Source organism: Capricornis sumatraensis, chromosome 17 (genome assembly GCF_032405125.1).
Source record: "Capricornis sumatraensis isolate serow.1 chromosome 17, serow.2, whole genome shotgun sequence".
Lineage (NCBI taxonomy): Eukaryota > Metazoa > Chordata > Mammalia > Artiodactyla > Bovidae > Capricornis > Capricornis sumatraensis.
The window spans coordinates 79,014,486-79,028,797 of record NC_091085.1 but is presented as its reverse complement, the minus strand read 5'-3'; the positions used below and the strand labels follow the sequence as shown (position 1 = coordinate 79,028,797).

Genomic DNA, 14,312 nt, shown 5'->3' with positions numbered 1-14,312 from the left:
TGGCACATGCCAGGATCCTCTCAGGATCGGGCTCTGGGCTTGCAGTGGGGTGCGACCTCCAACACAGATAAATTCAGCAGTATCGTCCCATGACCGCCTCCTGGTGTGTAGTGGCCGGAGCGCTCTGGGCACTCCTGTGAGCCTGTGGGGTGCGTGTGCGTGTGCGTGCGTGCATGTGCATGCATATGTGTGTGTGTGCGTGCGTGCACGTGCGTGTGCGTGTGTTGAAGGGTCTGTGTCTCTCCCAACACCTCTTGAGCTGGGGCTGTTGTGTGCCACATGCTGGTGCCGTCTCCATGTCCCGCACCTGGTGGGTTCGCTCGGTCTCTCTGCTGGTCTGGCTGTAGGTGCAGGTGTGTTTCACTGCCTGTGTCTGTGTGTGTGCACGCGTGTATGCATGCGTGTGTGCACGCGTGTTCGCTTGGTCTCTCTGCTGGTCTGGCTGTAGGTGCAGGTGTGTCAGTGCCTGTGTCTGTGCGTGTGTGTGCATGCGTGTGTGCATGCGTGTTTGCTCGGTCTCTTTGCTGGTCTGGCTGTAGGTGCAGATGCGCCTCAGTGCGTGTGTCTGTGCGTGCGCATCTGCGCGCGCGTGTGCACGTGTGCGCGCGTGTAGCTCGGCCTCTATGTGGCGTGTGCTCCGGCTCAGGCCTACTCCAGTCCCACATTCCTCCCGCTCCTTTGTGCTCTGTGCTACAGAAAATATTTGCGTTTCCACGACTCATAATTTTTCCTCCTCAATCGCTACCAGATGTGGGTCCTGTGGTCCCCATCCCCATGGCAACGGAGGTTCCAGCAGCCGCGGTTCCCTTTTGTGGCGCCTGCACTGGGAGCTGGCGCTGCTGCAGGCCCACGAGGGGGGGGGGGAGTGGCTGTCGGGCGGGGGGTTCCCGGCAGCTCCCTCCCCAGGCTGCTACCTAGACGGTCCAAGGGGCTTCCTGGCCCGGGTGCCCCAGGCCACAGCATCAGCCCGCAGGGCGCCCGGTGGCAGGGCTGCTGCAGGAAGCTCTAGAGGCAGCCCTGTTCCGTGAGGCGCCGACACAGAGGGGCTCCTGAAGTTCAGGCTCTCCAGTGCCCAGAGGCTCTGGGGCAGGCCTGGTGGACGTGAGATGTGGGGCCCGAGCCCTCCGGTCGCCCCACACCGTGCTGATCCAGGCCAGGGAGTGTTTTGCCTGCTGGAGCAGGGGTTGGGGGTCGGGGAACAACAGGGTGGGCACGGTGAGTGGGGGTGCCCAGCCACTGTCACCCGACCCACCGCCCTGCCCTCCACCACCCTCCTCCAGAGTGCCCTGCCCTCGCTGGCCTCTGCCCCTCCTGGCCGACGTTAAGGCTGTGTTCTCCGCCCGGCAGCCAGCATGGCCTGGTGCCGGAAGGAAGGGCTGAGGCTGTGGCCGGGCGTGGGGCCATGGCTGGGAGGGTGCCCGGCTGGCTCGAGGGAAGCCGCGTGCCCGGGGACCAGGAGCCTGCCTTCCACGTGCGGCCCGACCAGGCCAGAGACGGGGACCATGGGCACGGGAGCCGCACCAGCATCTCAGCTCAGCTGGCTTGGCCCCTGCACGGGTCAGCGACGTGGACCTCCAGGCGGCGTCCAGCCAGAGCACCAGAGGCTCGCCAGGTGAGACGCCTGAGCCGCCAGCGCTGGGCACACTCCGGCCGCTCCAGGGTCCGCAGGACGGCTGTGGGGAGGTGATGGGAGTGTCTTGGCTGAGTCTCCTGATGGAAAGAGCTGGCAGCTGGGGGTAAGGAAGAGGCCCACCAGGCAGAGGTGGGCAATGGAGGAGCCCAGGTGGGCAGGGCCAGCGCACACCTAGAGAGGTGAGGTTCTGGAGCTCAGGAGGGTTACTTTCGAGGCCCTCCTGAGGGCCACAAGCCCTGAAGACATGGAACATGGGACCGCAGAAAGAAGGCCAGGCCAGAGGGGACCAGCTGGGGCTGGGCAGTGGGGGGCTGCTTGCAGGCCCAGCCGGGGCTCGGGGGTCAGGCGTGCTCCCCCCTCCCCCAAGCTCCCGCAGCTGGCAAGGCCTGCGCCTGAGCGTTTCCGGCTGAGGACAGGGAGCCCATTGAGACAGACAGCGGGGCTCTGTGCACTGCCAGACATGGCCCAGCTGGAGGCTGTGCCCCTGGCCTGCTGCCCCCTGGCCCCAGCCTCTGACCTGCCCCAGACACACCAAAGAGCTCAGGGCGCCAAGCGCACAGCACTGGGCCAGTGGGGCAGGCGCAGGGCAGGGGTAGCCACACACCCGCTCCCTCCTCGTAACCACCCTATCTGTTCCTGCCCGCCTGCCCGGCACCACCAGCAGGGGGGTGGGCCGAGTGGGTGCCCAGCACATTGGATAAAAAGACGAAGGCTGAGTAGATGGACAGGACGCATTTCTCACGTGGTCCTGGGGGACCACACCTGGGCTCCCAGACGCCACTTGGGTCATGGGGTGCCAGGTCTCTTGGGGTGACGTCCTTGTCAGAGGCCCAGCAGAGAGGAAGCAGGAAGACCATGGTGGGGGGGGGAGGCACTTTATTCAGAAAGCTTTGGCCGAGCCCCTGCCAAGAGGAGCCCATCCTGGGGCCCCCGGGGGGGGTGGGGTGGGAGCAGCCCTGCCGGGGGCCTATAAATACATCTCCTCAGGCCACTGGAGTCGCCCCTCGGATTCCCAGGCATGTGGGGTGCTGGGAGGCCATCAAAACCAGCTCGACAGCGGAGGGGGCTGGGAAGGACTGGTGGGGGACAGCCAAGCCCCCTGAGGAGAAGAGACCAGCCCTCCTCCCCAGGCTCCTGTCAACCAGAGGCCCTGGGGCTCAGCCAGTGGAAGGAGCTTCCAGCCAGAGGCACCAGGCCTTGACCAGAGAGGCATCCAGGGTGGAAGTGCTTCTGGCCCCAGCCAGTGAGAAGGCGGCCCAGCCAAGGCACTCTGGGCCAGTGGGAGGTGTTCTCCAGACAGAGCCCTCCTGCCCCTGGCCTGGGAGAGCCCGGCGGGCAGACGGGAGCCCTCCCCAGGGAGGCCGTGGGAAGGGACGGGTCAGCGAAGCGCCTGTCAGGCCTCAGCCACCGGATGGGGCTTCCTGCCGCAGTGAGCATGGTCCCGTCCAGGAGGGCCGCGGGGCCTGAATCAGCGACACGCAGCCTCCCGCCCGGCGGCTGCAGACTGGGGCCCCCGCGGGAGACTCGGGGGCGCGGGGCACGGGGTGCCAAGCAGCGCTGCTAAGCGGGGAAGTTGCAGGCCCACGGGGCACCCGTACTACAGGGTGGGTGCGCCCGCCCGGCCTGGCTCGCCCGCCAGCTCCCGGCTCTTCTTGCGGGGCGGCTTCTGGATGGGGGTTTTCTTTCGAGGGGTGTCGGATCCGGACGCGCCGGCTGCCGCCTTTTCGGGCCCCAAGGCCTCAGGCGCGGGGGACGCGCGGGCCGGAGAAGAGGGAGGCGCGGAGCGCTTGGCCTTTTGCGGAGGCGCCGGCTTCTCTCGGGGGCCCTGAATGCCCGGGGGCCCCTCGGCGCGGCCCAGGCTGCGAGTCTTGTCGCGCAGCTCGGCGGCCAGCATGGAGGCGGCCTCCGGCGCGCTGCGCGGGGGCCCGCCAGCGTCCGTGGGCTCTGGGAGGCCCGGGCCGCGGCCCCGAGCCCGAGCCCGAGGCGGGGAGGGTGCCGCGAGGGCCGGCCCCTCCTCTGCCAGCCCGGGGGGCCGCGCCGACGTGTCGCTGGGCGTCCGTTTCCTCTTGCTGGGGCTGGGAGCGGCCTCGGGGCCCGCGGGTGGAGGCGAGGGCGCGGGGGCGGCGGCGGCGGTGGCCCCAGCACCCTGCTTGCCATGGACCCAGGACACCTTGGGTTTGGTGGCGGGGTCGGGTGGCGGCGGCTTCCGGCGCTCGGGCGATGGCGAAAGCGACAGGCCTCGGGCCTCGTCTCGGACCCGGGCCGGCCGGGCCTCGCGCCGGGCCACGCGCGCATACAGCGCCCCTCCGGGCCCGTCGCCGCTCGACGCGGACCGCTCGCTGTCGGAGGACGCGGGGAGGGGCGCCGCCTCCTCCGCGGGCGTGGTCACGGGCGCCGCGGCGGGGGCCTCCGAATCCCGGCTCTCGGCGGCCGCCTCTGGCCAGGGAAGAGCGCGCCGGTCACCGCCCGCGGGAAAAGCTCGACCCTCCAGCCGCCAGGCGCAAGCCACCGCCAGCGCCCCCTCCCGTCCTCTTCCCGCCCCACTGGCGCTCAGGCGTCCTGGCATCCAGACAGGACTGGCATGCTCCCCGCGCTGACCGCAGACTTGGAGCCCCTGGGCAGGACGAGGGGCTCCTTCCTGGGCCGCAGCTCCACCTTGGCCCCGAACCGCTTCCGCACCCCATGCCCGGCCTCGGGGCCACCATCGCCACATTTGACCCTCGATTCCTTATCCTTCCTTAAGAGCAATGCCTTCCAAGGCTCAGGGTCACCTGGCCACCTGCCCAGAGTCATTCACGGGGACGGTAGCAGGAGGAGAGGGGCCAGAAGCCCAGAAAGTGAGCCTGCTTCCTGACGTTTGTGAGCCAAGGCTTCCCCTCAAAGTGTGCCTCCAGACCCCGAAGACTCCCTTTTCCTGTCTCCTCTTGCCAGCTCCTCCTCCAGCCCAGAAACTTCTCTCTGCCTGGTCTCCCCAGATGTGAGCCCAACTGTGGCTACCTCCCCAGACCCCCAGCCAAGTCTGGGGCTGGGCAGCACAGAAGCCTGACCTGCAGCCTCAGCTGTGTCCCCCAGCCCTAGCTAACAGCATCACCAGCCCTTCCTCCCTGTTCCTCCGAGCCGAGATCTTTTCAGCGAGAACCCTTTGCTGGGTCAGAGCGAGAGGGGTCCTCACCCCAAGGAGGCGAACTCACCCTCGTGGGGTACGCAGTACACGGGGCCTTCATCCGTGGTATCAAAGGAGGAGAAGGAGGCCCGGGAGGACCATGATGGTGAGGGCTGCTCCAGCCCCGAGGGCGGCTCCAGGAAGCTGCAGTTGAGTGTGTTGTCCAGGTCGTGATGGGCCACTGGGGAGGAGGGAGGCACAGCTGCCAGGGGCCCTGCCTTGCCCGAGCCAGGGCCCTCACCAGCCCTCCTGCCGCAGTGAGGTAGGGACCCAACCAGCCATACCCCAAGACTGAGTAGGACAGGCAACTCAACTGGCCTCTCCCAGCAGCCAGGGAGCTGACCGAGGTCAGGCCAAAAGTTGTGAAAAGAGGGAGCACCTGGCTGGGAGACGCCATCAGGCCCTCCAGGCCAGGCTTCAGACCCTGCCCTGCGGCAGTTTCTGAGAGCACATGCGCAGTGGAGAGGCCACCCTTTGGCTCAGCCCACCTCAGCAGGCTGCCACCCCCAGGCACAGCCTCCACAGATGTAGACCCCACCAACAGAGAATCCCAGACGCTGGCCAGCCTGTCCCCCTCGCACAAACAGGAGGTGGGCTCCAGCCCCTACACCTGTGTCCGTAGACCCCACCATACCTCCCAGGAGCCTTCATCACCTCGTCCCCTTCATCTTTGGAAACAAGTGGGAAAGACAGAGAGAGCTTCCACCCCGGTGTGAATCAGTGCAGACAGAGAAGAGAAAACGGCATGCCCTGCAACCCGGCAGCTGACCCGTCCTGACAGCGGTGGGGGCCCAGGGGTCAGCCTGCCCTCTTTCCAGGGAAGACCCTGGCACTTCCAGAAGTCTGGGCCAGGGGCGGGGGCTTCTTGCGGCAGGGCATTCCCACGCACAGGTCCCGCGTCCACCTGCGGCTCCGCACCAGGACAGACGGTGCGTTCACTCCCGCAGACTGCGGGGCGACGGGACGTCCAGGCCATCCCTGCCTTCCTCCCGGGCTCCCCCGTTATCCGCGAGCCCTCTTTCCTCGCCCTGGGCGCACCTCCCCTCGCCCTTCCCATGGACAATCAAGGCCCCGCCGTTCCTATACTGACCCGGTCACGCCCACTTCCCGGCAGCCGCCTGCGTCGGGGGTGTTCCCCGGTCATCCTTACCTACGACCTTGGGCAGCTTCTGCCTGCGGAGCGGGATCCGGGGTAGCTTCATGCTGATACGACTGAAGCGTCCGCACAGGCGCTGCGGCGCCTTCTTCCTCCCCAGCGAGAGCTCCCTGCGGGGGCGGGGCCTGAGCGAAGGGGGCGGGACCGTGCCTTGGCCGGAGGGGCGGGGCAAGCCAGCGGGTGCCCACCCACGGGGCGGGGCCTGGAGGCGGGGCGGGGCCTACAGTGCACGCGGCCCCTCGGGGCGGGGCCTGAGCGAAGGGGGCAGGGCCACCCGGGGCGGGGCCGGGGCTAGGTCTGTACCTAGCCGCAGACCGCGCACGACGCGCGCGGGGCTAAGGCCCGGCCGCGAAGCCTCACCCGCGCGCTGGGTCCTTGCCGCGGCAGGCGCAGCAGCAGCCGAGCAGCGAGAGCAGCAGGCCGAGGAGCAGGGCGAGCAGCGCCCCCGCGCCCATCACGCCCTTGCGCTGGTTGGTCTCTGTGGGGAGCGCCCGATCAGAGCGGGGGCCAGCGCCCCCCGCGCCCCCGCCCGGTGGCCCCTACCCACTCACCCAGGCGGCAGGCGCCGGTGACCGGGTCGCACGAGTCCTCGTGGCAGCTGCAGGCCTGGGCGCAGTCCACACCGTGGAGCCCGGGCGGGCAGGTCAGGTTACAGCTAAGGCAGCAGGAGGTCAGGGAGGCGGGCGGGGTCTGGGGGCGCCGCCGAGCTACCCCACGAGACGCCTCCCGCGCTCGACCCCGCGGCCGGCCAGCCCCGCGTTCCCTGGCTCCACTCTCTAGGGACTGCGGCCACCCCACCTCCAGCACGTCCTGGGAGATCAGTGTTTTGGAAATGCATAGGTGCACTCCAGCGCCGGGGAGTCTGAGGGCCCGGCCGAGATCACTGTCCGCGGTGCCCACTTCGGGGGCTGACTCTTGTGTACAGGGAAGAGAGGCTGCCGGACCAGATCCGTGGGTGAACGTGGAGGTCCCTGCTCACTGCATATCATCAGCTCAGGGGAGCCCACTGAACACAGGCTGACCTGGCCGCCAGATCCGGCTCGAACGCCGGCTCCACACCAGGGCAGGAAACTGCCCCCCAAGAGCCCCTGGTCGCTCCCTAGCTGGCTGAGGGCCAAGCCTGGGTCCCGCCTGGTCGCCAATAGAGCAGAACCTGGGGTCTGGCTGGAGCCCTGTGCCGGATACTGACACCTCAGACCTCTCGTCCCCGGGCACTCACTGGGGCCCATGGACGCCCGGGCTGCAGAGGCATCGTCCGGACTGGAAGTCGCAGTGGCCGCTCCCGCAGTCGGCGCACACGAACGCGCAGTCCTCGCCGTACGTGCCATTGCTGCACTTGGTCTCACACCTCGGAACGCGGGGGAGGGGGCGTCAGAGGAAGCAGGGCCAACGACCCTGCAGCGCACAGAGCCCAACGCGGAGGGCGGTCGGGGAAGGGAGGGCGGCGGGGGCTGCGTGTCCGGGGCGCACGCGCGTCGCTCACCGGTCGCCGATCCAGCCCGCGTTGCAGCGCGCGCACTTGCCGGTCACGTGGTTGCAGGCGTGCCCGTCGCGACACGGGGGGCATCGGCGGCCGCAGCCCTCGCCGTAGAAGCCGGCGGCGCACGGCTGGTCGCACTTGGTGCCGTTCCAGCCGGGCTCGCACGTCAGGCAGCGGCCCTCGGCCACGGTGCACGGCTGCTGGCCCTTGCACTGGCCGCATCTGGGGAAAGGGCGGGAGGCTAGGCGGGGCCCGACCGCCGCACTCCCGCCCCCTCGGCTGCCTGTCCCTCCCTCCCTTCCCTGGGCGGGGGCCGCGCTTACCGGCGGCGGCAGCCCAGGCCGTAGAAGCCGGCGGGGCACGGCTCCCGGCAGTACTTGCCCCTGTAGCCGGGCTCGCACGCGCACGTGCCGTCCACCGGGTGGCAGCGGCCGCGGAAGCACTGGCAGTAGCGCTCGCAGCGCGCGCCGAACGTGCGCTCCCGGCACTGGCAGCGGCCGCTCTGCTGCTCGCACGGCGACGCGCTGCAGGCGCACTGGTTGTTGCAGCTGCGGCCCCACCAGCCCGCGCGGCACAGGCACGCGCCCGTCTGCGGGTCGCAGCGCGACGTGGCGCTGCAGTAGCACGCGCTGGCGCACTGCGGGCCCCACCAGCCGGGCTCGCAGCGACACACGCCGCTCCGCGGGTGGCACGCGCCGTGCTGGCACTGGCACGCATGCTCGCAGCGTGCGCCCCAGCGACGCGCGTGACACGTACACTGGCCCGTCACGTCCTCGCACTGCCCGTGCGGGTGGCAGACGCAGAGCTCCTTGCAGTCGGGACCCCAGAACTGGCGCGGGCACTCTGCAGGGGCGGAGACGGGGGCAGGCCCGGGCGCTGGCGAGAGAGCCTGCCGGCTTCCCGCCGGCGCCCCGCCCCCGAGCCAGGCCCCGCCCACTCACCGCCCCGCCTCCCGCCCAGGCCCCGCCCCTCTGGGACCCTGCCCCCAGCGCCCCGCGCCCGCCGGGATCCGCTCACTGGTGTCGCAGTTGGCCCCGAAATAGCCGTGGCGGCAGCGGCACTCGCCGGGTCGCACGCACACCTCGTTCTCCGAGCACGTGGAGTTGCCTTCGCACACAGCTGCGGACGAGACGGGCCGAGGTGTCCCCAGTCCAGCCGCCGCACTTGTCTCCTCTCTGTGCCCAGCCCCCGGCCCCGATCCCAGGGTGACCCACTCACCGATCCCACACTCGTCCCCCTGCTGTCTCCAGCCGGCGCAGCACGTGAGCTCCTGGGAGCTGCAGGCAGAGACTGGCGCCTGAGTCTGAGCCCCTCGCGCTGGGACCCCCACCCCCCCACCGCCAGCAATCCCCACCTTGCCCCAGGGAGGTGGTTATCGGAGGCGCTGCAGTAGGTTCGGGGGACTCGAGTAAGTCACAAATTTCAGCCATCCAGACCAAACCCTGGGAGGCGGCAGAGAGCAGACCCACTCCAAGAGCTCCCCAGCTCCCTCTACTTGCCCTCCTGATCTGTGCCCTCTTCCCCTATCTGCTGGGCCTGAAAGGAGACCCCAGGCGTCCGAGGAGGGGCAGTGGTGAGGTGGGGGTGGGGCAAAAGTCTCTGGGCCTCCAGGACCTGCTCCAGGCTAGGGCACCCCGGGGTGGGGCGGAGTCTGGCCCGATGGGTGTCAAGGGTTCAGACCCAGACAGTGCCAGGACTGGCTGGGTCAGGCAGCACATCAGGGTGCCCTGTTGGGGCTAAGACAGGCAGCCTCTGAGCGAGGTGTGCTCGGCGAGGGGTCTGCTCAGGCAGGGGACACCCAGGGAGTCTGTCCAGGTGAGGAGAGTGCAAGTGAGGGCTGCAGAGCACCAGGGCGAGACTCGGGCTAGAGGAAGGCCACACTGCAACGTCCTCTCTGTGCAATTTCATGAAACCTCAATTTTATTTGGCTTTTCCAAGGAACAGTAGGAGATAAGAACTTCCTGAGTGTCCCATGTCGGGGTGGTGCAGCCTCCTGAGCCCTGGCCTGATGGGGTGGGCAGACACAGAGGTTCAGTGGCCCTGCCCAAGTGAAGCCATGGCCCCTGGCGAGGGTCATGAGGGCTGAGGTGGGGTGTGCCCACGCTGCGGGCAAAGGAGGTCGAGAAGGAACAGACACTCACACTGCAGGTCTGTGGGGTCTCAGATCCTAAAGGCACACGGCCTCCGTCCAACCTCAGAGCAAAGGAGAGGGTCTCTCGGGGAGGATGGGAACCCATAACTGGCAGGTGTTGGTGGAGGAGGTGGGAGGGGCTTGATGGCCCTGGTGGGTGGGGTTCAGGGAAAGGAAAGGCTGAGCTGCCCCTTAGCAGCCCCTCAGAAGATGCCCTCCATGTTCCCAGCTTGAGATGATCACTAAACCCCAGGTGGCACCCAGGACCCCAAGGGAGTCCCCTCTCCCAGAAAGGGCTGGATTCTCCTTTGGGCCAAAGATATGGGACCTGGGGAACAAGACCCATAAAGCGCCAAACTTCAAGGAATGGTCCAGCTTATTTTCCACAAATAAAACTGGAAACCAGAGACAGGAACACTCAACAGGCCTGGCTTTTCCTGACCCCCAGTGTCCCCACCCCCCCAGCCCGGCACTGCCCTGAGGCTGCAAGGAGGGACCCATCACCCCCTGCCTCTGCCTCTTCTGCCGGCTCTCTGGATGGAGAGCCTCTGGAACTGGTCCTTCTGCAGGCGACCCCACCAGAACGGCCTGCTGGGACGGCCTGGGAATACTGCCCGCTTTCCGTCCCGGATGGCCTGGCTTCCTGGCTCTGTGACCAGCTTGGGAGCCCGGCCTTAGGGCCACAGGAAGGTGCATTGGATGTCTGGGTCTGCCACTTGCTGTGTGGGCACAGAACTTAAGCTCTCTGGGCGCCAGCCACTATGTCTGTACAATGGGCACCCATAGGCTTAGCAGGAAGATTAAGAGAGTGAGACGTCTCCAGCTTTGGGCACCAAAAAAAAGAAAAAAAGTCACCCAGGAAATTTCCTGGTAACTCAGCCGGTAAAGAATTTGCCTGCCGTGAAGGAGACCCCGGCTCAATTCCTGGGTTGGAAGATCCCCTGAAGGAGGGCATAGCAACCCACTCTAGTATTCTTGCCCGGAGAATCCCAGGGACAGAGGAGCCTGGCAGGCTGCAGTCCATGGGGTCGCAAAGAGTCGGACACGACTGAGCAACTGAGCACAGCTCAAGAACTCACCCAAGGCTGCTGTGCGCACTTCAGCCCATGCTGAATAGGCCCCAGAAAGCTCCCCCAGCGCGGCTGGCACCCAGGCCCCACCCAACAGAGCTAAGAACCCCACCTGCGGGCGGGCCAGAGCCCGTGTAGAGGGCAAGCCTGTGGGGCCTCTCCTCCTAGACGGGAGGCAGGAAAGGCTGGGACGGGCTGGCCGCCTGGCTGTCTCAGATCTAATGAAAGTGAGAGGTCAAGAGAGGGGGCCGAGGACAGGGCAGCTCCGACACTCGGGCGGGACCCTGGGTGTCAGTCCAGGCCCCGCAGCAAGCAGGCGGTGCCCCGCCACGGAGCGCGGTCCCTGCAGCTGCAGCTGTGCTGATTCAGACCTTGGTCTTGAACCTGCCCAAGCGCACTGCCCACTCACTGTGCCAGTGTCTGTCCTGCCCTCTGCCCCCACACCCCCGAAGGACTCCACAGTGGCCCTGCTCTCCTCCCGTCCCACCATGGGCACCCCCTCCTCTGTGCCCCCTGCTCTGCCCATGCTGGCTCCCTCACGAGGCTCCCCGAGTCCCAGCGAGACACTGGCAATGCCCTGGAGGCCTCCTCCGTGTGAGCCCCCACCCCAAGGTGACTCTATCTCAGGGTAAGGCCTGTCTTTCCAGGCTGAAAGGCTGGGACCCCGCGCCCTCCCAGAGACGATGCACAGAGAAAACCCCGGCTCAACCTTCCAAAGTGGACCCAGGAGGGACAGGCCACTTGTCCCCTGCCCCCTCACCCCCGCCTCATCCTGCCTGCTTCTCTCCCAGCTTCTGCTCTCCTGCCCCAGGGTTTCCAGGGCCTCAGTCTTCTCAGGAGTGGGCAAGAGCTCGGGTGGTCTCTCCTCCACCATCCCCGTCCCAGCCACCGGGGCCCCTTCCGCGCTTCCAACAGGCCCTCAGCACGCAGGGCCTGCCCTCCCCAGGCCCCTCTCACTCATCACCTCCGGTTGGCTCTCCCGGCTGAATACTTCCTCCCTAGCCCTTGCCAGATGGCAGATGACTTGTGGTAAGTCTCCCACCCTACACGCACACACACGCACACACATGCGCGCTCACACACACACGCACACACATGTGCGCTCGCACACACACACACACACACACACACACGGGACAGCTGCACCCTGGCACTGCCAGGTCTGCACACACAGAGCCTCTGGGGTTTTACTGACAGAGATGGTCCCCTCCGTGGCCCTCCTGCCTCCAGGCAGAGGCAACAGCTAGTGGAGCTTTGAAAGGACGGTCCAGACCCTGGGGAGGGAGGCGGGGCCCCCAGTGGCGGTGGTTCCCATTAACCAGCTCCACAGAGGACCAGCGTCGTCCCCCCTCCCTCCCCTCCACGAGTCGGGTGCCACCCCTGACCCCATTTGTCAGGAGCAGGGCCTAGCCTGAAGAGCTCAAGCGATGTGCCCGAGGCCACTCGGATGCGGAGGCCTGGGGATCTGAAACCCAGCCCAGGCTCCCGGCAACTGGAACGGGCCGCCCGATGGGGAGGTCCGGGGCGGGGGAGCGCGGCCGGCCGGCCCTCGCATCCCCCGGTAGGGACCCCCACGGGGAAGGAGAGCTGAGGCAAGGCACAGGCCGGCGGCGATCGCGCCCTCCCCCTCTCCAGGCAGCCCCGCCCGCCGCCGCCGCCACATTCCTGGGGCCGGGGAGGCCCGGGAGGCCCGGGAGGCGGCGGCGGCGTCGATGTGAAGCAGATGGCGGGCCAGGCCGGCCCCCGCCCCAGAGGCGGGGCTGGCAGCGGGGAGGGGTCTGCGCGCCTCGGGATGCGAGCTCGGAAACCCCGCGCGGCCCCTCGCAGCCCCTTGTCTGCGGCGACCGCCCTGCCCCCGGACGCAGCCTCCCTGGGCCCTGCGGCCCCGGGCGCCCCGACTGCCGGGGGCCCGTGGCCGCCTCTCCAGATGCCCGCCCGGCGCCTCCCGCCCGCGCCAGAGCACCCGCACACGCCGGCTCCCCGCCCCGCGCGGAGATGCCCTTGACCTCGCAGTGGCCGCTGACAGGCCAACCGGGCCCTCCGACCCCGGCGCACCCCCGGCTTCTGGCCCGCGCTCTTGGTCCTCCGTGCGCGGTCCTGGGCCCCGGTTCCCCGCCCCCCACAAGTCCTGTCCTCGCCCGGCCCACACGGGCTTCCCTAGCCGGCTCCTGGGGCACCCGCATCCCACCCGGGAGGGTCCGCATCCTCCCGAGGCCGGCGCCCGCCCTTGTCCTGTCCCGGCTCCCGGCCCACTCGGAGCGCAGGCTCCTCGACGCCCTGCTCCGTGACCACCCTCTTCCCACCCACGTCCGCTCTTCCTAAAACGCCAGTCTGTGCTTCCCACTCGCCTGGAGACCTCCCCGGCTCCCCCCGCGCAGGCAGGCGGCCGCCGCTGGCCTCTCGGCCTCCCTCCCTCCCGGCTCCGGCCACACTCGCCGGCCCGGGCCCTGGCACATGCCCCGCCACGGGCTCGGAATGCGCCTCCCGTCTTCTTACGGCCCTCCCAACCCGGCCCAAGGGTCTGAAATCTCGGGCCCCGTGTGTCTGCCCTCCCGGCGCCCGATGCCCTCCGCTCTCCTCTCGCCCGAGGTATCCTCGGACGCACCGTCGTGGCCCGGCGCCCGGGCTCGGGCTCGGCCTGGAGCGGAGCCGGCGTCGGGGAGGGCCGCCCGAGGGGCCCGCGCGTTCGGCGCAGGGCGGTCGCCGGCGCCCCCTCCCCTGTCCCGGCCCCGGGCGTCCCCTCCGGCCCCCTCCCCCAGCCCGGCCGGCTCCTACCCGGGTGCGCGGCACACGTTGCGGCCGCGCGGGCTCAGCTCCTGGGGCGCCGCGGGGCCGGGCAGCAGCCAGAGCAGCAGCAGCAGCAGCGACGGCCCCCCGGCTCCCCGGCGCCGCGCCGGCCCGGCCCCCCGGGGCCCTGCGCCCTCCATGCGGCGCGGGGCAGGCGCGGGGCAGGCGCGGGCGCGGGTGCGGCCGCTGCGAGAGCGGCCGGAAGCGGAGTGCACAGCCGGGCGGGGGGCGGCAGGAGGGGCGCCGGGCCGGGCAGGAAATTCCACATCGGCTCCCTGATCCCGGGCCAGCCGCGGCCGGCCAGGCGGCAGCGCCCGCCCCGCGCGCCAGACCCCACCCTCCGGCCGTGCCGCCGCCCCTCCGCGCGGCCCCCGCCCCCAGGCGGCCGCGCGCAAACTTGGGGCGAACTTGGAAGGGGCCCGCGGGCGGAATCCCCGGCCGCCGCGCCTTTCCCTCCCTCCCCAGACACCCACCCGAGAAGCGGCCCCTGCGCGCTCCCGACGAGGCCCGGCCCCGGGGCGGCGGGAGGCGGGTGGGCGCCAGGCGCGGCGCACCAAAGCTCCCTGGCCAGCGGCGCCTCGGGACCGCAGGTCAAGGCCGCAAGCCGGCCTCTGCTCCCGCGGCGAGGCCCTCCCGCGCCTGGCGGTGCGGTCAGCGCCTTCCGAACCGGGCGCAGTCAAAGCCTGCAGAGACGGCGGCGCCCGATGCTTGAGGCCCTGGGCGAAGGGGCCCTGTAGGGACAGACGGGAGCGCTGCCCGCAGTAGAACGGCCCCGCGCCGGCTCTGAGAGATCCTGGAGGTGAAGGCAGGCGGCAGAGGCTGCGGGGGCAGCGGTGGGGGCAGCCAGGGACGCAACCCCTGCCTACAAGCCCTTGTCGAGGTGAGAAGGTGC

The 14,312-nt window shown here is 69.3% G+C and overlaps 1 protein-coding gene across 2 annotated transcripts; it reads right to left on the bottom strand.

Annotated features, from left to right (window-relative positions):
* Positions 1–2,538: 2,538 nt before the first annotated feature.
* Positions 2,539–13,560, bottom strand: SCARF2 (scavenger receptor class F member 2). 2 transcript variants are annotated; one of them, XM_068989894.1, is made up of 11 exons: positions 13,409–13,560; positions 8,651–8,709; positions 8,450–8,551; positions 7,756–8,275; positions 7,436–7,654; positions 7,172–7,300; positions 6,504–6,607; positions 6,313–6,430; positions 5,947–6,077; positions 4,825–4,977; positions 2,539–4,069 (listed from the first exon to the last, which is right to left on the bottom strand). In XM_068989894.1, exons 1-11 carry the CDS (start codon positions 13,558–13,560, stop codon positions 3,231–3,233), a joined length of 2,526 nt encoding a protein of 841 aa, XP_068845995.1. In that variant the 3' UTR covers positions 2,539–3,230. The 2 variants fall into 2 exon arrangements, with proteins under 2 accessions (XP_068845995.1, XP_068845994.1); XM_068989893.1 differs by having other exon boundaries at positions 5,947–6,062.
* Positions 13,561–14,312: the final 752 nt, after the last annotated feature.